This window comes from Epinephelus lanceolatus, chromosome 18 (assembly GCF_041903045.1).
Source record: "Epinephelus lanceolatus isolate andai-2023 chromosome 18, ASM4190304v1, whole genome shotgun sequence".
NCBI classification, from domain to species: domain Eukaryota; kingdom Metazoa; phylum Chordata; class Actinopteri; order Perciformes; family Serranidae; genus Epinephelus; species Epinephelus lanceolatus.
Window position 1 is genome coordinate 17,208,491 of NC_135751.1, and position 25,403 is coordinate 17,233,893.

General features: G+C 40.9%; 1 protein-coding gene across 1 annotated transcript; it reads right to left on the reverse strand.

Annotated features, from left to right (window-relative positions):
• cavin1a (caveolae associated protein 1a) lies at positions 1-25,387 on the reverse strand. The gene is made up of 2 exons (XM_033643884.2): positions 24,749-25,387; positions 1-1,082 (listed from the first exon to the last, which is right to left on the reverse strand). The coding sequence occupies exons 1-2, from the start codon at positions 25,247-25,249 to the stop codon at positions 345-347; spliced, it is 1,239 nt and encodes a 412-aa protein (XP_033499775.1). The 5' UTR covers positions 25,250-25,387; the 3' UTR covers positions 1-344.
• Positions 25,388-25,403: the final 16 nt, after the last annotated feature.

Sequence of the window (25,403 nt, forward strand, 5' to 3'; positions counted from 1 at the left end):
GACTATTTATATCTTTTTTATTCTTATAGCCACTCAGTTTATCACACCAACAACAAACAGCAAATAGCCTGAACATACAAGTCTAGAATAACCAGTCAGCCTGCAGCATGTTTAAAAAAGCTAGCTTTGTTTTTGTTTTTCTCATTTGTATGCTAAATAGGAGCAAATATGAAAGTCATCCCTGTTGGGTATAATAAAAAGAGAACAGAAAACAAGTTAGATGTCATAGATTGTGATCACGTCTAGTAAGTCCCTACGACTAACATTGTGTCCTTATGATTAGACTCCGTTCCCCTCTTCATCCTTTTATCTCTCCCATCACAGCCCTGCAGAGCTGGGAGGCTCTATTCGCTTTGGGCCTTCTTTAGGTGGTGGTCTGGCTCCACCATGACCAGCTGAGAGTCCTCAGTCACCTCCAACAGAGTCTCCATCTCTGGGCTGTCTACACTCACCAGCTCCCCTTCCTCCACCTCCACATGCACACCACCCAGCCCGTTCTCCTCGCCCCCTGGCTGGCCCTCAGCCTCTTTCACCTCCACCATCTCTGTGTTCTGCACCACCTCCTCCTGCCCTTCTCGGATCTTCTTGACATGGAAGGTGAAGGGGGGCACGCGGTACACAGTGGTCTTGGAACGAGCGTAGACCGTGTGGTCAGGGGTGAGGGACTTCTTCATCTTGTCTTTGGAGCTCTTGAGCTTCGCCCTGCGCTCCATGTTGGGGGTCATGCGGGTCCCGAGCTTGCCCATCTTCTTTTCCAGGCTGTGCTTTGTTTTCTCCAGGTTGTCACGGGTTTTCTGTCTTGTCTTCTCAAGGTTCTCCTTTGTCTTTTTTTTGGTCTTCTCCATTTTCTCTTTGGAGAAGGCTTTCTTGATGTTGTCCACTTGCTGCTTGGTGGTGCGTTGGAGACGCTTGGTGCGAGACTCCTCAATAATTTCCTCAATCTCTACCTCCTCATCTGAATTGAGATTATCTGGGCGTCCCTCTTGTCCCTCAGGTATCTGCTCGAGGCCCTCCACAGCTTGGCCTTCGACTACCGTCTCTCCTGTCTTGGGTTTGGATGGCTTTGGTGGCTTCACTTGGTCCTGAGGGAGCAAAATAGAAAGGAAAACAAAATAGTAGTCAATTGAATCACATTTTAATTTTGACATTAACTACAATATTATCAGACATGGTGCTACACTGATTGCATTGTGTGATTCATGTAAATTATGATATTTCATTTCATGTGAAAATCATCAGCCTGAGAAAAATTAATGGCCTTTGGGGGAGAAATTAAATTGAACATGTGAGCATGATACTTCACAGATTCATGAGTCATCTACACACTCAGTGGACACACCATGTCACTGCTTGTAGCTGGTGCAGAGTGCCATCTAGTGGTGTCAATCATATGCCAAAACTCAAGTGCCAACATAGATACACTGTGTGTATCTACCCTGTTATTTTACACTTCAAGCCTTATAAGTATAAGAACATAGGCTGATGTGGCCACACTTACCATATATCACATTTCTGAAATAATAATACAAGTATGGGGCTTGAAAGAAAGGATCTACAACTCTTTGTCACAGTGAAACTAAAGCCAACAGGCTGTCACATCTAACCACAGGTGTGTTTCCTGACACTTTGCTATCATTTCTCCAGAAATGCTTAAACTCACACACTACAATGTTGCGACCTAGAGGCCTCAATTTCAAATCTAAGAGTAAACAACGAAGGTGATCTTATGATTTTTTAAAAATGCTTGAAAAAAAATCTATAAATTACAGCTGTTCAATCTATAATTTATATTGCTGCTTTCAATTCACCGGAAAGACTTGGTGGTGTAGTACAGTTTCAGTTTAGCCTCATAATGTACAGCACATCTGTGCAGCAGTTTTAAACTTAGTCAAAAATATCTTTATGTCTAAACCTAGAATTAGGGCCATACTGTTTGTTCTAAATACAGCAATACAGAAAGTTCCCTTAAGTTTACACTTGCACTTTCTTCCTAGTCTTTTGCTTTATTCGGAGGGGGGAAGTCTGCAATGTACACAGAGTTAATGGTGACAGCTGCCAATCAATCAGCACTGCAGCAACCATATATCCATGTAGTGTGTCAGGACACTGTCAATGTGGTACCAGATAGCCACACAGGGAGAAGCAGTACTATGCAATGAATGTTAACCCCCTAAAAGCATGTCTGTGGCCCCAAGAGGGATTAGAGGTCCCACCCTGCTGCACCTCAATACCCCACCTTAGTGCCTCACCCTTGCCTCACCATTGCCATCTTCACTGACTTCGTAGATAGAAGATACACTCAATGTTGTTACATGGTAGGGTAAAATACAGATACACATTTCAATAGAAATATTAAATTAAAGTTCTAAAGAACTAGAGTTACACCAGTAAGTAGTTTATGAAGGCAAGAACTGATACTGATCATTTGTATTGATGCCCTTATAGTCGATCTTGATTGCTTTAGACTTGGACACCACTGAACATTTAATAAGGAGTCAAATTGTATTTTATCAGTGTAGAAATGCTTTTAAAACATTCAGACTTTCATGCAATGTAAAATCTTTAGCTAAAATCTTTAAGGGCAAGCAGCTCTTTTATGCAAATATCTGAGATATGACAAATAAAAAATAAACAAAATTAAAGCATGCTTTGATTGATGTTTGTGCATTCACCATCTTTTAGCATTACCAGGCTTGTCTTTAAATAGGTGCAGATTATCTAACATATTAGCACGTTTAAGTAGAAGGTCAGCAATCAGTTTAAGTCTAACTTTGGTTTGACGTGTTTGTGCTGGATTTTAGAAAAATAAAATATGTGTCCGACTTAGTTTTGTCCAATACTGACCCAGTGGAGAGATGACATCAAGAAATGTGGTCACTGACACATGCAAACTGAATCTCCGGCAGAAGTAGATGAAACAGATACAGCCTACTGTACAACACGTCTAAGTGACAGCGGAGAGCAACACATGAGGAGATGGCATGCAAGAGTGTGACAGATATTAGTGTGGGTGTGAAGACTTATATTGAGACATGTCTTGGTTTGTTTCCGTCAGTATCAATGCTTTCCAAGTAGAATACAGGTTTAAAAACTGATACTAAAACAACTTGAGAAGGCAGGTTTTGTGGTGTGTTGTCATTAATTACGTGCAGTATTCATAGTAAAATTGGATTTCAATGCCAATGTCAAACTTGTGAAAGACAAACACCTGTCAGACCATGTGATCGACACATCTCTCTGGGCAGCTCAAATATTGCCATACGATCCTATCATAAAATGGACATTGCCTCCTTATCTGGTGCTGTGTATGGTGTGGGCTCGGCCAGCACGCTCTGTATGGGTTTATTTTGGGTTGGCCTTTCCCTCTCTCTGGATTCCATCTGCCATTCTCTGGCTGCTGTCCACTGCAGCGTTCAGTGCTACCAACAAGCCCCCACCACACAACGCCCTCCTCTCTCGCACGGCAACAGATAAACACAGCCCTCTGTCCCCATGGCAACCACCTGCTCATGTTGTCTCTGGTGGGTGGTGACGTTTAGCTGGATAAACAGCTGACATTTCTATAACAATATACCAACACGAGTGTGTTACAATCAAACTAAAATATATGGCACCTGTTTTGCAGACAGGCACACAGACCAAAGTGCTGCAATTACACCAATAATGAGAGATATTTTTGAACCCATGACCACATAATTCTGCCACAATATTTTTCCACTGATTCTATTAGAGTGATGTAATATGATAAACAAAACTGAACAGGACAAATATGCAAAGTCCTGAAATGTGACCAGGCTTTTCACTTGAACGTAATGAAGATTTAAAGATAAACCAACATACAGTTAATAGGTGTACTCACACTGACATAAGGCACATACAAGAACTGAATAGCTCTCTGTGAAGCTGTTCAGGTGACCTCATATGTCCCGAACAAAACTTGTTTGCTGCTGCCTGGGGAGTTTGGCTTGTGGGCTAAACCTGAGAGCCAGTGTGTTAAGCTTATATATAAGTGCATCTCTTGTGTTCCTGGAGTAAATACTGAAAGACAACCTCTGTGCATAAATACACACAGACACAAATGCATAACTATGCATTGAGTATTCATGTCACGTGTATGCCCACCCACAGAAATGAAGACACACATTTCTTTTTTTTTCTCCATGAAGCCAAACTGTGAGCACTTTTCATAAGAAGTTCTGACGCCTGAACAGGAAGCTTCTGCAGCCAATGGAAAAACAGCAGTGCATGGCATCCTGGGAACAGCTGAGGTCATACAGGACAGAGAAACTACAACATGGTCCAGGACCACATAGCTCCGTACCTGACTAAAGCTATGTATCACTTAATCAAGATCCTCACTGCCCAACTTTATTTTTTGAAACTGTTCTGAATTGAACCTCGAAAGTGATGGAAAACAAAGCTACTACATATGGCGAAGTATTTTCATACACTATTTACTTGAGGTTCATTTAAAGCTGTAGTTAGCAACTTTTAGGAAAATAGCTTTATGTCATATTTGCTGAAACTGTCACTATATCCACACAGTACACGAGGCAGATAATCATGTTCCTCTGCTTCCTTGTAGTTCTTCTAATGACAATTTCACAAATCCACCATAAGTGAACGAAAACAACCAATCAGAGCTGAGGAGTCTCTAAAGGCCCTGGCAGCCACCAAGTCAGCTACTGGTCAGAGTTGGGCTATTGGTGAGCGTCTGCCGCAATCATTGGTGTGGCGTGTCCCAAACCCTTGGCCCTTGTTGGTGCTAGTCGTTTTTTGCTCTGTCAATTCAGCATGTTGAATCAGTTTTGGCGACAGTGTAGCCCATCGGCACTCTGATTGGCAGTTCAGCTCAGCTAAAGTCAAGAGGGAGTGAGGTTGAGACGAACTTGTGACATAAAGTAAGATTATTCTTCTTAAGTCATTGAGCTTTTTAGTAGAAATGTTTCCTGTTGGTTTGTGTTATTGTTCACTGACGCACAGTAAATATGCTTTGTTCTTTCAGCACTGGACTGTGTTGGTAATGTGCTAAAATCAAGATAGTCTTCCAGTTTCCCTTTATGAATGAAGAATACAGTATGCCCTCTCAAGCAGGTGCAGAACACTTCAGCCCTCAGTTTGGTGTGTTTACGTGCAACCTTTTGGTCCAAGACACAGCAACGTCGTGAGGTGTCGCAGCGGGCTCTTAATGCTGCTAGTTCTCTGATGCTGGTTTGCTGTGCCTGTGAATCAAGATTCTGTTACTGCATTGCCTTTTTCTCACCGTAATTGTTTTCAAAAACCTATTCTAGCACACTGTTCAACTGTAAAATGACAAAATTTGTGACCCAGCCTCCATGTTGAAAACAACTGGGCCAGCCAGAGCAGACATTCTCATTTTACAGCTAAACAGTACAATAAAATATGTTTCTGAAAACATCTGGGTGAAAAATAGGCAATGCAGTAACAGAATCACGTTTCATATTTGATCAGGGCTGCCTAATTTGACAGTTTGACTGCAGTTCATGAGCAGTAATTGATATGATTGACAGCTGTATTGGAGACTCCTCAGTTCTGATTGGTTGTTCTCCTTAAGCCCCGGTAGATTCCAGCAAATGTCGTTAGAAGCACTACGAGGAGGCAGAGAGACATGTTTTTTTTCCCCTTCCACAGGCTATCTGTCTCATGAACTACTGTGTGAATATAGTGACAGTTTCATCAAATAAATCAAAAACATATTTTCATAAAAGTTACCAGCTTTAGCTTTAATGACTTTAAAGCTACAGTTATGGGTCCACATGATGTTGATCATATTTTAACATTATGCCATGTTTTGCCACTCATCTTCCCCTATGTTTTTCCATTAATATTTCTTGTTACTTACTGGCCAACATACACACTGATACCGATATATCTGCAATAAGATAATCAGCAGGTTTATTAGTCTAGCTCTACAGAACTGTGCTTTAGTCACAATTTAAAAATGTTTCACTCTGTTATTAGACATCCAAGACTTGTGGGAACCCATGTGAATAAATAGAGACATTGCAAGTTGGAACATTTTGTTGTTTACATTCTTAAAACTTGACTCAGCCCACCCTATCTGTGGAAATTGTGATAACATCATCAAACCCTGTTTGGGTTTCCCTGCCTGATTACAAAACAGTAAACTGGAAGCTTGAGGAAGAAGTAAGTCTATTAGTGTCCCTGTGTTACCTTCCCCTCTCCCTCCACCTAACAGCAACGGAAAAGTCGGCACTCTATGTGTATGTGTGTGTTTACTGACAGGTGCCAGGGGAGTGGTGACTGAGTGTATGTGTGCTCCCCTCAATGAGAAAGAGGTCTGTTGCTGATGTTTCTTTCCTCAAAGAGTGGCATGAATCATACCTCATGGAAAAGTTGTGTAGAAAGAGTGGGAACTCTCTTTTTTTGAGTGTGTGTGTGTGTGTGTGTGTGTGTGTGTGATTTGCACAGACAAGCCAACAACTGTCTGTCTCTCAGAAGGTGGCATAACACAGGAGATGCAATTAAAAAGTCCCTGCACACCGAGGGGAAAGATTTTGGTAAACAGCTTAGACTACAAAAAGCAAATGAGACAGAAATGTTGAAGCAGGCCAAGCAGATCTGTGACAGATCAGCAGTACCTCCTGCTTTGCTGAACTGGGTATCATTAAAGATTAGACCAGAATTTTCTCCACCTGTGTTGAAAAAAAAAAAATCCTTGAATTTCAGCTGTTCATATAACAAAAGCAAAGCTTATTCATTGTCTAAACATTATCAGCAAAATGTTCTCTGTCTGACTCATACGGAGGCTAATTTAACCACCGACTGTTGCCATGGACAACAGAGCAAACAGCGCTCTCAATCAGCACTATACAGAGACCACGGCAGCTTTGACTAAAGCTGCTGGCGTCTACTTTCCTTCTTCCCCCTCTCTGTCCCTCTGTCTGCTGTAACAAGACCTTGAATAACCCACCTGGTCCGATATTCCTTCTTAGTTATTTAAATATATTGACACCCACAACGATGTCAGTGATTAGCATTAGCATTCATAAAATAATTAAATGGCTGTGTCATAGGCAAAGGACTAACACAAGCCGGATTGCCTGTTAAAAAAAGAAAGCAATCAAAAATCCATGCTATTAATTATGAGGTGCAACCCTGGACATTGTTAATAGGGGTGGCGAGATGGAGCCAATGAAAATCTTTGGGTGGCCCATCAAAACCAAAAGCCACAACTGTTTTTTAGGAATTCTATTATGCTGTATAAGTCTATAGGCTAGTTAAAACTATTTCAAAATGAGAGTTCAGGCATCATATAGCTACTTTGGCTTCTTATTTTACAATTAATACGAATAATTATCTGATGTGCATAGACTAATACCATTAGATTTAACATTTTGAGTTCCACAACAGACCGATTTAATGTGTTATGTATCTGTTCATGTGCTAGGTGATTCATTGTTCTTCATATGAGCTGGTTGTCCTTTTCCTTTAAAGACAAATGTAAAGCTTTAAATTGTTGGAGTACATAGACAACAAAACATTTACTGGGAACAAGCCTCCTCAAGTTTAGGGGAGACGTGTGGGTATTTACCCCCCTCCCGACAAGCTATGCTGACATGGTTGATACCAATGGATGCCTTTGGTCAGTGGTTCCCAACTGGTCCAACCATGGGGTCATTAGCTCAAGGTCCACACAGTTTTATATATTCAGGGTCATACTTGCATTTGAACATATCGTCGAGCTAGTTTGCTGTGTCTGACAAGTAGCTGTCCGTGAGTCATCCAATCTACAGCAGGAGATGTCACTGGAAAATAAATGCTCTGTGCTGGAAATTCACTGTACTTCAAAATAAAATGTGTTTTTTGCAAACCTAAGACAGTCACTCACAGTCCATTCAGAGTGGACCCGCGCCCCACTTTTGGATCGTGATCCACCAGTTGGGAACCACTGCTTTAGGTTGTCTAGTTTCACAAGATACCACTACCTTTGCACTAGCTTAAAAATGAGTGTGCTACAGGCTATTTTAATATTTAATTAAAATGTTACATATTAATCTAATGATGTATAGGTTAAATAACATACATATTATACATATACAGATATTTTATCCCATTTGTTTGGAATAATTTAGAGTTGAGTGAACTTTGAGACACTGATATAGATAGGGCAATTCGAATTTGGTTAAAAATTATATATTTTTAGATGTGACTGATTTACATAATATACTCATATTTTTTATTCCTATTTGTATGTTCACCAAGAATATTTTGGAATGCACTTTTCATAATTTGTCAAGCAGTTTTCCACTAAAATTCATATTTATAATATATATATTTTCATATATTATGCTTGTATTGTTATTCCTTTTCATACCTATGCCAAGGATCTTTGCTATTTTGTTATTATTTATTTTAATGTCATTAATGTCATTCCCATATCATCCCATATCACTTTTTTTTTTTTTTTTAGTTTATACTCAGGAATCTCTTAAATGAGATCTCAATGTCAATGTGACATCTTGAGAGAATAAAATATATAACCTTTATAATATTTATCACATTAAATTATTGTTATTATTTAGCACAATAATGACCCTATTACTATAATGCCAAGCATAGTCCAAGAAAATGAAAAATACAGAATATATCCTGATTGCATACATGATAAATTTCTTTTTTTTCTTTCTTTTGGTACAACATGATCCAATATCTAGGCAGATACGAAGAGCAGAAAGATTGGCTATGCACATTAATATTCATGATGGTACATGCAGACATTTAGCAGCTTGCTTGCTTTAAGATAAACACACACACACACACAGATACACACAGGCCATTCCTTTTGAGGCAGTGTGATGAAAGGCCTCCCCGATGAGTCACAGGAGCAGCTGTCTGATCCTGTCCGGTCCTTGCAGCTGTGCACTTAACTTTCACAATGAGTGATATCACTGACCCATGTGTCCCTCCAGGATGGGAGAAGGCCAAACAGGAGATTGACATGAGACAGAGGTGGAGATTCGCGTGTAAGAGCCCTGCATGCAGCCCGAATCGCGATGCTTTGATCCCTAAAGAGAGCTCGGGGGCTAAAATAAGAACACTAATGTACTCTGGTCATTAATATTGATGCCTCCCACACTCTCCTAAATAAGACTCAAACAATTCACAGAGGACTGGTCCAGCCGCCTGCTACCTCAGGCATTTTGGGGTGAGTCTTGTGACTGAGGACACAATGCAAATTCTGTTTCATGAAGCTCTCTTCTCCGTTTCAGAACAGCCTACTGTGATGGTGCCATGTTAAAGCATCCTGTGGGTAATGGAAATATTAACAAGCAAACCCACTCCATCTTTAGACAAGAGAGGGGCTCTGTATACCACACAGCCAACACGGCGATGTCATGTTGCAGTGCACACCACAGGAAGGGAGTTCCTTGGTTTTTCTGTCACAGTGATTTGTGATTTCACACACAGGGGCCTAAAGGGGGAAGCCCTTTTCCACAGCTCAGCCTTCCCACATCCAGACCACTGGAATCCCAGGGTTAGTCCCATGCAAAGGTGGAAATGTACTTTTCCATTTACATCTCTGTGTGAACTGGCAGCGACAGACAGCGCTGGAATATGTTATATAACTATCCCTTTCTGTGTAACAGCACCTTCCACATTGACACTGGAGGGTTAGTCAGCCAAATTTAACACCTCTGATTTTTAGATTTTTAAGATTTTTTAAAATTGTGTCAATTTTTACCTAAGTGAAAAACTGTATTTCAATTATCCATTATTTATATTTCCACATTACAGGATAATGTGACGTGTGGATCAAGTGAGGGCATGAATAAGCTGCCAACATGAATGCAGTACTGGGCCCCAGCTAAAGAAAACTATAAATACTGAATTACATTAGGCCAATATAATGATTAATGACCTATAACTCCTGGAAAATAATACCTGGGGGTACGAGAGAGAAGGCAACCAGCCAATCAAACACACTGCTTTGCTTTGTTCTGAATTAAGTTTTTGTTTGTTTGATAATGACGACTGAGGACATCATAGATGGAAAAACTGACAAGCTGTGGAGCTTTTATTATGTCTTAGTTGATCAGGTGTGCACCTTTTGTTAATCTAAAATGAGCCACATGGCTGTCTTGGTTTGTCTTGGGAAATAAATGTGAAAATTTGCATTTAACCTATAAACATAATTGTTTCTGTGCAAGCAACTAAGAAAATAGGTCTGCAGGAGGGAACTTTCACCTTCAAATTTCACCTCACATGCTGATGACATAATTTCAGTTGAATTTCTATTATTTTTAGAGTAATCATCCTAAACATCCATGTGCATGCAAAATCTAATCCCAAGGGTACCCAAAACCTGGCAGGCCCTCAGCAACAGCCTATAACTCACATGCCAGTGACAAGAACTGCGAGCCGCCACAGCAGCAGTGGGAAATATACCACCAGAGTAACCTGACTGTTGCACTTCAGGCTGAAGGTTTGAACATACCAGAGTTTGCTTTCACACACAACCTCAACCTCAGTTACAGTAATAACAGTTACTTATATTAATAGTGAATGGATGCTACTTTAATAGCAATATTTTGTATTACAGGAATACTTCAATCACAACATAATCATTTGTGTATCAGTTACTCACCACCTGTTAGGTTAGATTTGTGACAAAAACCTTGTTATTCACACATGCCTCCACAGTGAATTAACAATCCAAAAATGGAGAAAATTCTTAATGATTTGGAGTAAAGGGGGGCTGTACTTAACAACAGCAAAACTATATCAAAACATGTGTTTACAAATTTTCACACACCTCAACTTGTGCTTCAAATCGTTGCCATTGCCCAGGTGAGCTACTTTCTTCTTTTCTCTGGCATATGTCCTTAGACCCTCAGCTCCGTTGAGGCAAGCCAGGCCAGTGTTTCATCGTCCAGGTCAATTAGACCACAATCACCATTCAGTGGTCAGTGTTTGGGGCAACTACTTGTCCATGCATGACACTGTTTATGTAGAGGTGTTTTAAATGGGTAGGTCCTAGTGAAAATGCATGTGTTTGCAAAGTACTGAGCATGATAACTGAGATTTTGATCATATTGTTCGAGTTGTAAGAGAGTTCATAAACAAATGTTTTGATATCGTTTTGCGTTTTCTTAAATGCAGCCCCTGTTTTTCTTCAGTCATTGTGGGGGCCAACCTGGTCTCGCTCCCAACTCTTCAAAGACCTACGCTTTGTCATTGGTCCCCCTCATCAGATACCAACACACTGAGGCACTCTTTATGGTGGTACAAGAAGCACAGGGTGGCGTCATTTTTGGACACTCTCAGCAAATAGCCATGAAGTGCAAAGTTACATTATGTTAGTAACAAACGTACTTATTTTAAGCCAAACCATGGCGTTATTTTTCTAAAGCTAACCATGTTTTTGTTGCCTTAACCTATGGCATTAAACCTAAAAACAAAGTATTTAGATTTTTTTTAAACCTACGTTCAAACATAGTCCAAAACTAACACTGGAGGGGGACCTATAGAGGTGTCAGAGTTTGACGTGTAGGGCCACTGACCAAGCATCAGCATTTGAGGAGTTGTGCTGTGGAGGCACGCGAGAAAAATAAAGTTTCCGTCACAAATTCAATGTAACGGGGGGGGGGGGGGGGGGGGAGTAATTTTTATATATACATATATATATATATATATATATATATATATACATATATATATATATATACATACATATTCATCAACATAACTGGAAGTTATTGTGTCCATTCAGGAACAATGTCCACAGCCTGGCAGGCAGGCAGGCAGGCAGGCAGGCAGGTCAAGGTCAAGGTCAAGGTCAAATTTATTTATATAGCACATTTAAAACAACCGAGGTTTGCCAAAGTGCTGTACAATCTAGAAAGCACTAAAATATTAAAATACAACTATAGAAATAGAAAAATACAGTATTAGAGCACACAGTACATAGAAATATTAAGAGTAACAATAGAAAACAAAATAAAGTGCACAATAGGCACAAAATTCGATAAAAACAGTCCATATATCGGCAATGTTCGGCTCAACATGCGTCAAATGCTAACGAGAAAAGATGGGTCTTCAGCAACGACTTAAATACCTCAAGAGTCTGGGCAGATCTAATATACAGTGGTAAGCTGTTCCACAGTTTTGGGGCAGCCACCGCGAAGGCTCGGTCGCCTTTAGTTTTGAGCCTAGATATCGGGACATCTAGAAGCAACTCATTTGATGACCTCAGTGCTCTAGCTGGTGTGTGAACATAGATGAGTTCAACTAAGTACTGGGGGGCCAGACCATTCAATATCTTAAAAACAAACATCAAAATCTTAAAATCAATCCTGCAGCGGACAGGAAGCCAATGCAAAGAGGCCAGAACTGGTGTGATGTGGTCACGTTTTTTCGTGCTGGTCAAAAGGCGAGCAGCAGCATTTTGCACTAGCTGCAGACGCCGCAAAGAACATTTATCTAAGCCCACATACAGAGAGTTGCAGTAATCAAGCCTAGACGTAATGAAGGCATGGATAACTCTCTCCAAGTCTTTGGGTGAGAGATAGGGCTTTACTTTGGCGAGCAGGCGAAGCTGAAAGAAAGCACCTTTGACCACAGAACCAATTTGCCTGTCAAACTTAAAAGCACTATCAAAAGTGACACCAAGGCTTTTAATAAAAGAACAGTTTTTGGAAGCCAGGGGGCCCAGAGCACCAACAGAGTCATTTACACATTCCGGATATCCAAATACAATAACCTCAATCTTATTATCATTTAGATTCAGGAAATTTAGGCCCATCCAAGTTTTTATGTCATTAAGACAAGCTAACAGAGGCTGCAGAGAGTCCTTACATTTTAATTTTAAAGGAAGGTACACTTGGACATCATCTGCAAAGCAATGAAAAGAAACATTTCACCATTGCACCTTTAGGTATTAACTGCCATAAACCAGTAGCATACAAAGTATAGTATGTGCTCAACAACTACTACATGGTCGAACACACACACATTTATCTGGAAATAAGCCCACACAAACACATATATACAATTCCATTAATCAATCAGTTGGTGTTGCTGATCACTAAATTCAGACCCACTCCATGAAACATGACACTACACCATTCCATTGCATTGCTGCCGGTGTATTTATAATCAACAGCAACATATTGGTTTCCTTTAATAAACCAACTCAGACAAGTTGGCCAACTCTTTATTTTGGCTGTGGCCTTGTAGGTGAAGGGTGTGCCTACAAATCTTGGAATAAACAGCATGGAGGGTATCAGCAGCTCACCGAGCTGTGATGTGGTATGAGGACACATTTCTGTATGTCAGCCAAGATGCTGGATGACAACTGTTCAAACTGAGTGGTGACCTGATTGGTCCACCAGTTAGTGAATCCAGCCTGCTGCTGTAGGATGGGGATGCTTGGTGGGACATGACGGCAGCTGTGGCCTGAGATCAGGTCAGTCTCCTCCTGTGGCCCCGGAGAGAAAGCTCACAATCACATCTGGACTGTATTATACTGTAAGGTGCTGCACACACGCAGATGTATGCACACGTGAACATGCAAACACATGCTCACAGGGATCAACTGAGAACTAGTTTATGGGTGTTTTAAAGCCGAAAAAAACCCCAATGTGCAACAAAAATATAGACATATAGACATGTGTTGGAGTAGCAAGGATCCTGTTTCTGCTGCTGTACCAACTCTAGTGACACAGGGAAGGCTATAGTAACACTATCGGCATATCCATCTCCTATTAGACACACCCACACTGCAGAGTGTTGTACACCCGATCTGATAAAGCAGGAGAGAGAGCATCTGTATGTGAGTAGCCTATATAGCCTAAAATTTCACCTTTCCTTAGTCCTTTGTGAATCCTAAGACTTAAAAAATTATTAATCTCTTTAGAAATTTTTACATTATCAATATGATCGTGTTAGTTTGAAAAGCCGTCTTTTACATAAGCAAAGAAAACAGAAAAACATGGTGAACAAGTGTTTCAGAACACTCATTTTCTACAAGTGACATCAAAGACCAAAAGGTTTTTAAAGCAAGAACAATGATTCTGATCTTTATGAAGTATAAAAGAATTACAAACCAGAAAAATGTGTGTACAGTATGTGTGTGTAGGTGTGTGTGCTCAGAGAGAGAGGATCAGAGTGTTACAACATCCAGATTTGGGTTAAACATGCCAAGAGAAACATAACTCTGGCTCCAAAATGTTAGTGACTGCTGAAACAAAGAAGCTAAAAGGAAGAGATAAGCAGAGGAAATACAAGCTTGACTTGAAATGAATGCTTGGACATTTTGGGAAATACACTTTGCTTCCTTAACAAGAGTTTGATGAGGGGATTCCTTAACAAGAGTTTGATGAGGGCTCACATTTGGACATGTTATTTCTTGTGTGTTGAATCTGTACAAAAACTTATTTGTGAAAACAATTTACTGTGCTCTGGGGGGTTACGCACCAGACTATTTCTTGACTGGGAGCAGTAACTTCCTGGAGTGTCCTCTGGAGGAAGTAACTGCGTCCAACCAAGAATTCCAGTAACAAGTCGTTTACTCGTTGGTTCTTGTGTGGCTTAAACAGGACATAATGATCATGCATTCGGTTGTGTGTGTGCTTGTGTGCATCTGCCTGCCTATCTGTCAGCAACTAACTAATCCACATACTACTGGACCCATCAGCCTAATAATTTTTGTTCACATTTATGACTGTATGCTCAAGGACCTCTCATGTTTGCATTCACATTTTTTAAAAAACCTATTTCATTGATTGTGTTATAAGGTCACTGAATGTTGACTCCTAACCAGTCACATAGCAAAAGACAGGCGATTCCTGGCAGTTATACGCTAAAAACAAAGTGTTGCAGGTCTCATTTTGGCCTTTGTCATGGCTCAAAAACTGTCATCCATCGAAAAGTTTGGTCTCATTTTGAACCAGAGCATTTGCAAATTAATTCCATACCTGATATATTATGATCCACTACAGTAAGGCATGATACGAGGTGAATAAATCCAAGTTTTTATCATTCCACTACTGCAATGCATACACGCTGGACATGCTGCCTGCACTGCACTCCCCGTTCTCCACACACATGCCCCCAGACACCTAGTGGAGATCTGCACTCTACTGAGTGCACTTTTCTAGTCATTATTATTATTGAGGTTAATTTAGAGATGCTGGTTAGCAGTTTTTTTGCCTTTGGAAAGAGCTTGGCTAGCTGTTTCCCCCTGTTTACAGTCTTTGAGCTAAGCTAAGCTAACAGGTTTGATGGATGTAGCCTTATATTTAGCAGACATAAGAGTGGTGTCAATCATCTCTCTGCAAGAAACCAAATGAAAGTGCTGAACTATTCCTTGAACACAATTTAGAGGACTCTCTTAGGTGCTAGGAAGGTGTCTTCAGAATTTAACTCACACTTGACTATATTGTATCTCATCTTCTCTCTGACCTTACACATTAAGTTATAATTCAATTATTTTTCTTTACAATTATGTATATTTGAATTTTATATGATGTAGTCTTGCAACCCACAACCCCAATAATTATTTGACAAGCCTTTACACACAGAGGCTCTCACGCCACTCAGCACTGGAGCTCCCAGCTGGCTCCAAATGGTAGCTGACATGCAGTAGTGAAATGTGGAGCCTGCCAGATATCTTTCCACCAGCGTGGGGAAGAGGAGGACAGCAGGAGAAAAGGACAGAGAAGAGGGACCGTAAAAGAACAACATAGTGTAGCAAATACTGAATGAGCTGTGCCCTTGGTTCAGGATTAGACGTCCGAGGTGGAGTAGAAGGGGCTAAGATGATAGTGGGAGAGAAACTGAGAAGGAGAGAGGAGGACAAGTGGGCATGTTGGCAGGGGAGGCAGAGAGATGCCAGCAGAATGAATCACAAAACTAACTTAGTGCTGCTGGTCGAGTTCTTTTTGGTCGGGTTTGTCAGGTTGCTAAGTGCTTCACAACTATCCTCTCTGTGCGCAGGCTGAGATCTGATTTATGCCTGAAAACAAATATTCAGAAAGCTGAAGTGGCCAAAAAATCCTTGGCTGGATCAGTATGTCTGGAGTAAGTGGAATAGAGTTATTACAAAGTCTGGGCAGGGTTAAAAGCTATTAAAGAAAAGTGGGCTGGGGCTTGTGGCGAGGCTTGTTGGCTGCGATCTGAGCTCTGGAAGGTCTGTGAGGTTGGCCTGGAATAAGTCGACTGTAACTGAGAAGTCTTACATCTCCATGATGGAGTTGACCACATGGCTATTGCTGTCTTTGAGCTCTGGCCAAACACACCCTGATTCCAGACACACATCAATGCTGTCTCACACTCTGATGGACACACACTATCAGGTTGCATAAACTGGATTAATACACGTAATTAACAAGATAATGTGCATTATGAAATACGGGTGTGGCCCCCAGTTCTGGTGGGCAAAAAGTACACATTTCCCTTATTAAACTTAATAAACTAAGGGCTCACACTAGTAATTTTATCACATGGAAACTATGTTGTTTAGTTTCGGGTTACAAAGTATGTAAATTCTAAAAATGAGGATATTTAAAGGGGAACTCCACCAATTTTACACCGAAAATCTGAGAATTACAACTGCATGTGAAAATAAAATTGATTCAGCACTGGGACTCAAAAATATCTGGGGGTGTGGAATTAAGTTACAATACCTCCGTAACTCGCCTCTCATCTCTGCTTGACGCTAGCAGCTTGAGGCTACATTAACCGATACTTACATAACACACTGGAATCTCCATCCGAACTGTCGATGGTTGTGTTGCATTGTCAATATCTCAGGTTCTGCTGCATTTACTTTCATCACTTTTGTTTAAACTGTCTTTTGTGAGCATGAAAATGTTACAGGACTGTATTGCTAAATTAATGTACTCTTTTAAATGTCATGAAATAAAAATAAAAAAAAATTATATTTGTTAAAATACAAAAGGAGCAGTGTGTAGGATTTAGACGGTTGCGGGTTCTAACGCACTAGTCAGCTGGGGCCTTTCTGTGTGGAGTTTGCATTTTCTCACCGCGTCAGCATTTTCTTCAGGTTCTCTGGTTTCCTCTCACAATCAAAATACCTGCAGGTTAGATTAATTGGTGACTTTAAAGTGCCCGTAAGTGTGAATGTGAGTGTGAAAGGTTGTCTTTCTATGTGTCAGCCATATAATCGTCTAACGATCTGTCCAGGGTGTACTCTGCCTTTCACCAAGTAGATGGATGAATAATTGTAAGTCTTGGCAGATAGAAATACACCTAAATCTGGCTTGATAGATAGTGACTGGCTGTTCTGACTTGTTGGTCAAAGTCTGATGCATTTCATACCAGTCAGTTTTTCAGTTGGGTTCAATCACAGCAGATTCATTTGGTGACTCCGCTGATGGCAGAGCACTCATTGGTTTCAAGGGAATAATTGCTTTATCTTTGATCAGCTAGTTCACTTTTAGTATGCTTACAGAACTTCCTTAAATGAGAGCTAAAGCAAAGCAGGTAAATAAAAAGTTCCCTCTGTCCCAAGGAATGTGGTTTGTCTTTGCATGAAAAAAATCAGCATGCAGCCTGCTCCATCTGCCTGAGTGTATATTTGTGTATATTTGTGGAGTGTGCTGGGACTACTGTCACATCGAAAGACACCCTCTTCTATACAAGTCTCCTGGGACATGTGGAGAGCTGAGCTGGGATGGAGCCAAAGGCCAAGACAATTGCTGGACATATGTGCCTGGTGTCCTGTGAGGATGAGCAGGAGGCTTAGCTTTTGAGGCAGAACATCACCAGAATGGCAGCTGTCTGATTTCTCCGACCATCAAGCAGCTGAGAGGCTGGAAAAATATGACTATAACTAAAACTATTTCAATTAAGTACGGCAGGAATGAGTCAGAAAACCCAGAAATTAATTAGCATCTCAGCATTACAGGTTCCCTCATTTGGAAGCCAATGAGCTTTATGAATGGGTTTTTGGTTAGATGTCTGAAATAATCTGTGTCTGTGGTTAACACAAGCTTACGAGATTTTCACATTTGTTCTGTGAAATAAATATGCCAGTACATACCCAGTCTTGTGACTGTAGCGTAGTTTGTCTATAGCCTAACAATAGCTTTTTACTTCTGGCAATTGCATTTATGATTCAAAAATCATGAAAGTGGCATTCTTCTGTGAAGATTATCTTGCTGTATGAAATGTATACATAGCATTAACTTTGCCACATAGCTTATTTTCTGCAGAAATGCAAAATCGAATGGCAGAATACCACTGGCTTTTTGTTGAGAGAACCAACAACTGTTAACTTCTGTGTTGGCCTTAAAATAAAATACTCCTTTTCCACCAAAATTAGTGCATGTAAGCAGCTTTTTTAAACACAGGAATACGTATTACAAATAGACTATAGACTCCTTTTCCATAGCAAGTAGCAGAAGAGCATGCCTTTTTTTTTTTTTTACTGGTGTGTCATGTTCAATGTCACAAACAGGCCAGAAAATCAGTTAGCAAACAATAGAAGGCAGCATGGAGGCCAGAGAAAATATTATGGTGATTTCTTATTTTTTAAATCTTATACTTATTCAGTCTTTGTCAAATGCCATGCAGAGTAACAGTGTTTGAGTGCTGCTTGGACAGATACAGATGGTATTTTGTGGTGGTGTGTTACTGTATCTCACCAATAAAGGGCCTAAAATTAGCTCGTTCATCTACTGCCAATGGGAGCCAGAACTGATAAATACCTGTGACGACAGCAGACTCATTTGACCCGGATTTGAATGCTGATTGTAACCTTTTCCATTATATATGAAAGCCAGATGTTAGTGGGTGTTGGTGGGGTTTTTCGTGCAATGGGAAGACATCTTAAATCATCCCTACACCACTCTAAAAATGATGATTTTTTTTAGTCATTAAAATGAAAATCATGAATCATGTGTAACAGAGGCTAACACCTTTTAGCTGTTCGGAAAGATAAGCTTCCTCACTGCTGGAGTTGCTTTAGAAACAAAAAGACCTCTGGAGGGACATTTACGCTCATTATATCACAACCATCATGAGGCTTCAATGAGAAAGCCACAATTTTATCTCTGAACTGTTTTCATCAAGTTTCTATTATTGTTGTTAACAGTTTGGGGCTAGGTTTATTTCCTGATAATTACTAATTACTCCAGCTATTCCTATTAGAAGACACTGCAACTGGAAATTGGCCTTGGGGGGCTGAACTAACTATAGTGAAATGCCTGGCAATATGAGACTAATGGGAAATAAGGAAATAAACGTGTGACTTATTTAGAAATGGAAAGACAATTAGTCTATAAAAAACAGCAATGTTAAATACAGTACAGTCAGCGCAGAGAAACGTAGGGAGGGTGTGATAGCAGAGCTGTGATGACAGGCTGGTTATGCCTTGTGCATCAGGAAGACCCTCAGCTGCTGCGAGGTCACTTACAAATTAGGGGTTTTGTTATTTTAAAACTCCAGACAGACGCTACAGAATGAGAAAGGAAATGTGCCACACCTGTCCCTAACATTAATTTCATATTCTAAAGTCCAAAAACTTATGGTTCTAATTTATTTTTTTATTTGCTGACCACAGTAACAGCACTATTCTAGCATTAATTATAAATTGACTGAAATGTGTTTAAAATATGGTGGAATATAACTAGTACATTTACTCAAGTACTCAAGTACTTTACTTGGGTGTTTCCATTTTACTGTACTTTATACTTGTGCTTCACAACATTTTGAGGCAAATATTGTTCTTTTCACTCTTTTTATTTGACAGTTTTAGTTATTTTGCAGATTATTAATGCAAAATATAATTAATTAATTAGAATGAATTATTACAAATTAAGCTACCCAGCAGTACATAAAGTTGTAGTATAGCTCCAACTTTACCAGGTGCAACATTAGTGATGCTTACAAATTGATGCCATCAAAAATCAATAATCAAGAAATATCTATACAGTGGTGGAAAAAAGTTTTCGGACACCCTTAAAATTTTACACAATCTCAAATATTATCATGAAATATTTGTGGAAAAATCTTTTTTGTGTTTCAAAAGGTGTGGCTGCATTAGACAGATACAAACAAATACAAATTATATTTTTTTGTTTATTGTTTACAAGAAAAACTAACAAAACTAAATTCTTGACAGTTTCAATATGTCAGTTCTCAACATTGTCGGTATCAAAGTCAACAAATAACAGAGAATGTGTTCAAAACTGAACAAAAAATAAATAAACCATCATATCATCAAATTAATATTTAGTAGTCCTGCCATTGGCACGTAGTAGAGCTCTAATCCTGGCTGGCATGTTCCCCACGAGCCTTTCACACTGTTGAGGGGTAATCTTGTCCCATTCTTCTTGAATTACTGCTTTTAATTCTTCTAAATTCTTTGGTTTATGCTTTGAAACAGACCTTTTGATAATCCACCACAGATTTTCAATGGGACTCATGTCCGGGGATTGAGCTGGCCACTCTAAGACCTGGATACTGTGCTCCTGCAGCCAAGTTCTACTGGCCTTGGATGTGTGGCAAGGGGCATTATCTTGTTGAAACATCCAGTTTTTACCTCGACGGAACAGTGCACGCGCAGAAGGGAGCATGTGGGTTTCGAGAATGGTACAATACTTGGTAGAGTTCAATGTGCCATCACAGACAGTGAGATGACCAACACCAGCAGCACTCATGCATCCCCAAACCATGATACTGCCTCCACCATGCTTGACAGTAGGTACTGTACATGCTGGAGATAATGCTTCGCCTGGCCTTCTGCGTACCCTCACATTAGTAGGAGGAAGATAAAGCTAGAAACTGGACTCATCTGACCACAAAATCTTCTTCCAATTCCTGGCTGTCCAGTTCTTGTGTGCCTGGACCCAACGACGCCGGGCTAACCTCTGTCTCTCATTGATCAGGGGCTTCTTGATAGCCTTGTAGGACCTTAAGCCATGATCTAAAAGTCGGCCACGTACAGTGCGGGTGGAACACTGGACACCAGTTTGGTTTGACCACTGCTGCTGAAGCTCCTGTGATGTCATTCAGCGGTTTTGCCTGCACATGCAAATCAGGATGCAGTCATTTCTTGCTGAAGAAACCCTTGGATGCCCAGATCTTGGTTTGTCTTCCAAGCTGTTGGTTCGTCTGTATTTCTGCAGAGTGTATCCAACTGCTGAAGGACTGCATCTGCACTTCCTGGCTATCTGGCGGCAGCTGTACCCTTCCTGGCTGAGAATCTTTATCTTCAGGTGTGTTTCCTGCGTTAGGTTCCTTGTTTTAGCCATTTTTGTGTCTGAAGAACTTTCAAATGTGCTGGCTTTATGTAGACACGAAGCTTGGCAACAAAAATTGTGTCTTTTAATAAAAAGAACGACCTTCATCACTGGTACCAAAATGACCCAATACTCAAAATTTCTTATGTATTTTTATGGAACCAATCAATTTTAAGTTTTTAATGGCTTTTTTAGGATTTATTTAGTATTTTGGCTGTGACTGTACTAAAAGAAATTGCACTTGAAGACCTAAGAGTGATTCTTAATGCAATATTTCACAAATGCATGGGGTGTCCAAAAACTTTTTTCCACCACTGTATCTATTATGCTGAAATGGGCCGTTCTGCATAATGTGTACTTTCATTTTTGGTACTTTAAAGGTCCAGTGTGCCAAGCATGACATAGATTGTGTGCAATAATGGATGTAGCTACCCTGACGTCATCCATTGGTTTGTGGGCCCCTGTTTTGAAGCCTTGAGTTCGGCATTTTGGCTGTCACCATTTTGTTTGTTTAGAGCCAGAAGTGACCATATGTGCGAGAGGGTGGAGCGATGGGTAGAGCTAAATCATAGACTGTGGTAACACCTTGCAGGCAGCCTGTCACTCAGGTGGCCCCACCCTTACATATGCATATCTTAAAGCATTAATAAAATGTAGACAGGTGAGTAAAATAATAATTCAAACCCTGTTCAGTTGTTGTAGATGTTAAAATTAGCTATAGAGACAAAACTATATCTTCTACCAGGCTATATATATATATGTCTATTTCTGCTGTAAAGTTGGACATTTTAACATGGGGGGTCTAGGTGGAGCCAGCCTCAAGTGGCCATACAAGAAATTGCATTTTTTGCACTTCTGCACTGACTTCATTTTTCAGCCTCTGAGGTTTCCACTTGGTAGGAGAACTATGGTGGCCTGCACAAAAACGCCAATAGATTCCCCTAAAGCCTGCACACTGGACCTTCATGTATTTTTTGTTGCTTATACTTCTGTAATTTAAAGGACTTTTGATTGTAACAGTGTATGCTACTTTAACATCAGTAAAAGATCTTAATATGTCTTCCGCCATTGCTGATATGTCATGTACATTTGGTGAACATGTCTTGATCGCCACACCCTGCTGTTGCTAGGGCATCCTGTGTGCCGTCATCATTGCAGGTTTAATTATAAAGCATCACTGTTGAAGTCTTTCCAGGCTAAAAATCCTGAAGTATGTGGCTATTCTCAGAGCGCAGAGCCAGAGTGACAGGAGAGAAAAATATGGAAACTGGTATCAGTTGAACAAAGCAGAACATAAGCTCCTGTACAGCAAAGATAATGCTGTGAAAATGTTTCACTTGTCTTTCTCAAATTCCAGCTTCGCTTGATATTGACACTGGGAGTGAAAGGTGATATTGGTAAGGAATGGCCACACATACACACACACACACACACACACTTGGCATTACTATACTTGTGAGGACACTTCACTAGCTTACTTTACTGCCGTGGAGGTTTTCTGTAACCCTAATCCTAACCTCTACGGGCCTAACCCTAACCCTGATCTCATCCTTAACTTCAGTCTAAACTTGTCCCACTCTAACACATTAACACACAAACAGACAGTGGAAAGTGGTGAAACCTGACTGAGAGCCAGAGTTTATTTGCAATGCTGCCAATATCTGACAAGCCTATCTGTCGGTTAATTAAACTGGACACGGTGCAGCCGTCCTCTGGTAATAAATAGATTGTGGGAGCCCGGAACAGCTACTGCAACATGGAAGCTAAAGCTCCTACAACTGCTTTGAAACATGACGGTGCCCAAGTTTAGACAGTGATAAGAGCATTACAGCTGAGATAACACCAACAGGAAATGACTCAGAATGATGTGTGCCTGCTGAAACACAGGAGCAGAATAAAAACAGTAAAATATTAGCTTTATAAGATGCAAGCGCAAGCTCTTAAAACAAGATACCCATCTGCAAACTGTCCCTTTTATGTACAGTGTCCACTGACAAATACACAGAGACGTGCAGTTGAAAGGGCTTGCAGTAGACCACGCGGTGTCAAAAACAGCAGGAGGCACCTGCTTTGCGGGGTAATTTATTAAGGTCTAGTGTCTATGATTGGATTTCTGCTACATGCCAATAGTGTAACCTGCTCCCATAGTGGACATCCCAGGAGGGGGAGGTGAAAAGGTTTGCCTGCCAAAACGGATCCTGAAGTAAGCTCTACTCACGAGAGGCTTGCAACTCTGAGATTCACTGTTACTAATGTTTTCTGAAGAAAATCTTCTCCCCTTTTCAGATGACAAATTGCAGAGGTGATGATGTGCAGCGATTACCTCTGACATTTCCTGAGCTGCCATTTGATTTGTGACAAATTCCAGATCAAAGGGCATGAGACCTTTTTACAACCCAGATAAACTAAAGCAGGAGTGCTGCTGTGCATGCTGCAAGCTGTGAGTTTACCAGTCAGTCATGACAGCACATTCTGCTGATAGGAAAAAAAGCATACAGTCTCAAATGCACAACCACAGTTAGACACTCTTAATACATGAATTCATGATGCGTCCTTTATCGATTTTACTTTTCAACCCATTTCCTTTCTCTGAGGAGGAGCTACCATATTATCTTAAATAACTTCACCCCTGCCCTGATACTCACAACTGTGTTCTCAGGTTTTATAGTGCAGGTTTGTACACCATGGATGCATGAATGCCAGTGTGTTGCAAAAAGATCTTAATAATAAAAACCAACATCTTCATCTTTCATGACAGCAGCCTGCCAACTATCTGCCCTCTGAGCTCTCAGAGGTGGGGCGTTGGTTCTGTCTCAAATAGCCCTTGCCAGTGTTTATAGGCCTTTTTATTTACACCCGGCGAGGCTTTATATAGTTTCACTGGGTAATCATGAGGTCCTGTGGAGTGGGAGAGGACACTGTCTGCCTTCGTTTTTTCCAAAGAAGCTACAAGTGTTACCTGCATAGGTGAGAGGAGGAATCAACCTTTCAATCAGCATGAACACAAAGCATACAACAGCTTCTAAATGGTGCACCACAGTGTTTGATTCTTCGTAAACATTACAGCCTTGTTTAAGCTTGAGGAAACAGTGATTCAGACGTTTATGTCATGGAAACCACAGAGCCGAGGCTTTGGCCAGCATCCTCCAACCTGAGCACCTACAGAACATTTCCACTAACAAGGGGTCACCTCAAGCCACAGTGTGACTCTCACTCTCTCCGGTGAGATGATGTCAAAAGGTTGCTCTGATGGTCTGATAGATTTTCAGGTGCATTTCACACTCCCCTCCCAACTTTCCTTTGCAGCCAGGGGAATGCAGCACGCCCCTTTAACATGAACTGAGTGTAACTTTAACAGCTGCATGTGAAGCATTACCACATTATTAAACAAGGATGATTTGCTATTACTCAGTGCAGCCTGTGATGAACATGATAAAATAACAACCTCTCTCACACAAACACACACACACATACATACTGCGGCCTTCAATATTCACCTGGTAGATGAGGACTTTGAAGTTGCGTCTCTTGAGCAGCTCGCTTTCATTGCTCTCCAGCCTCTTGATCTGGCCCGCCTGCTTCTCCAGGTTGCTGCGCACCGTCTTGACGTTGACACTGACCTTGCGTACCTTGTCCAGCATTTTGTTGACAGTGTTGGCTGTGCCGACGTGGTTCTTGGACAACTTAGCCAGCTCCCCGTGGATGGTTGACACTGATTTCTCCATGGCCTCCTGCCGGGCCTCCAGCCCATTCTGGGTCTGCTGAATCTGGTCAACCACCCCGATGATCTTGTCTAGCAGAGACAGAACCATGACCCCGTTCATCTGCGCTTCACTCTTGCCTCCGGGGCCAGTGGCCAGCACCAGGTCCACCTCCTCAGAGGGATCATCATCATCCACAGCAGGCTCTGTGGCAGCACCTACCAGAGCTACCTCGTCATCATCATAAGGCACTTCTGCTAGGCCTGTGCGCTCCTTCTTGACACCTGTATCCGCCATGGCTGTCAGCTCCAAATACAAACCGCCTGCACTGTCACTACAGATAAAAATACACCAGTGAAAAACAACCTGCAGGAGCCACACTGCACAAGCTCAGTTCCTGATCCTTTCTCTTTGCCTTCACACGACTTTCTCAACCACTTGCTTGCCTCTG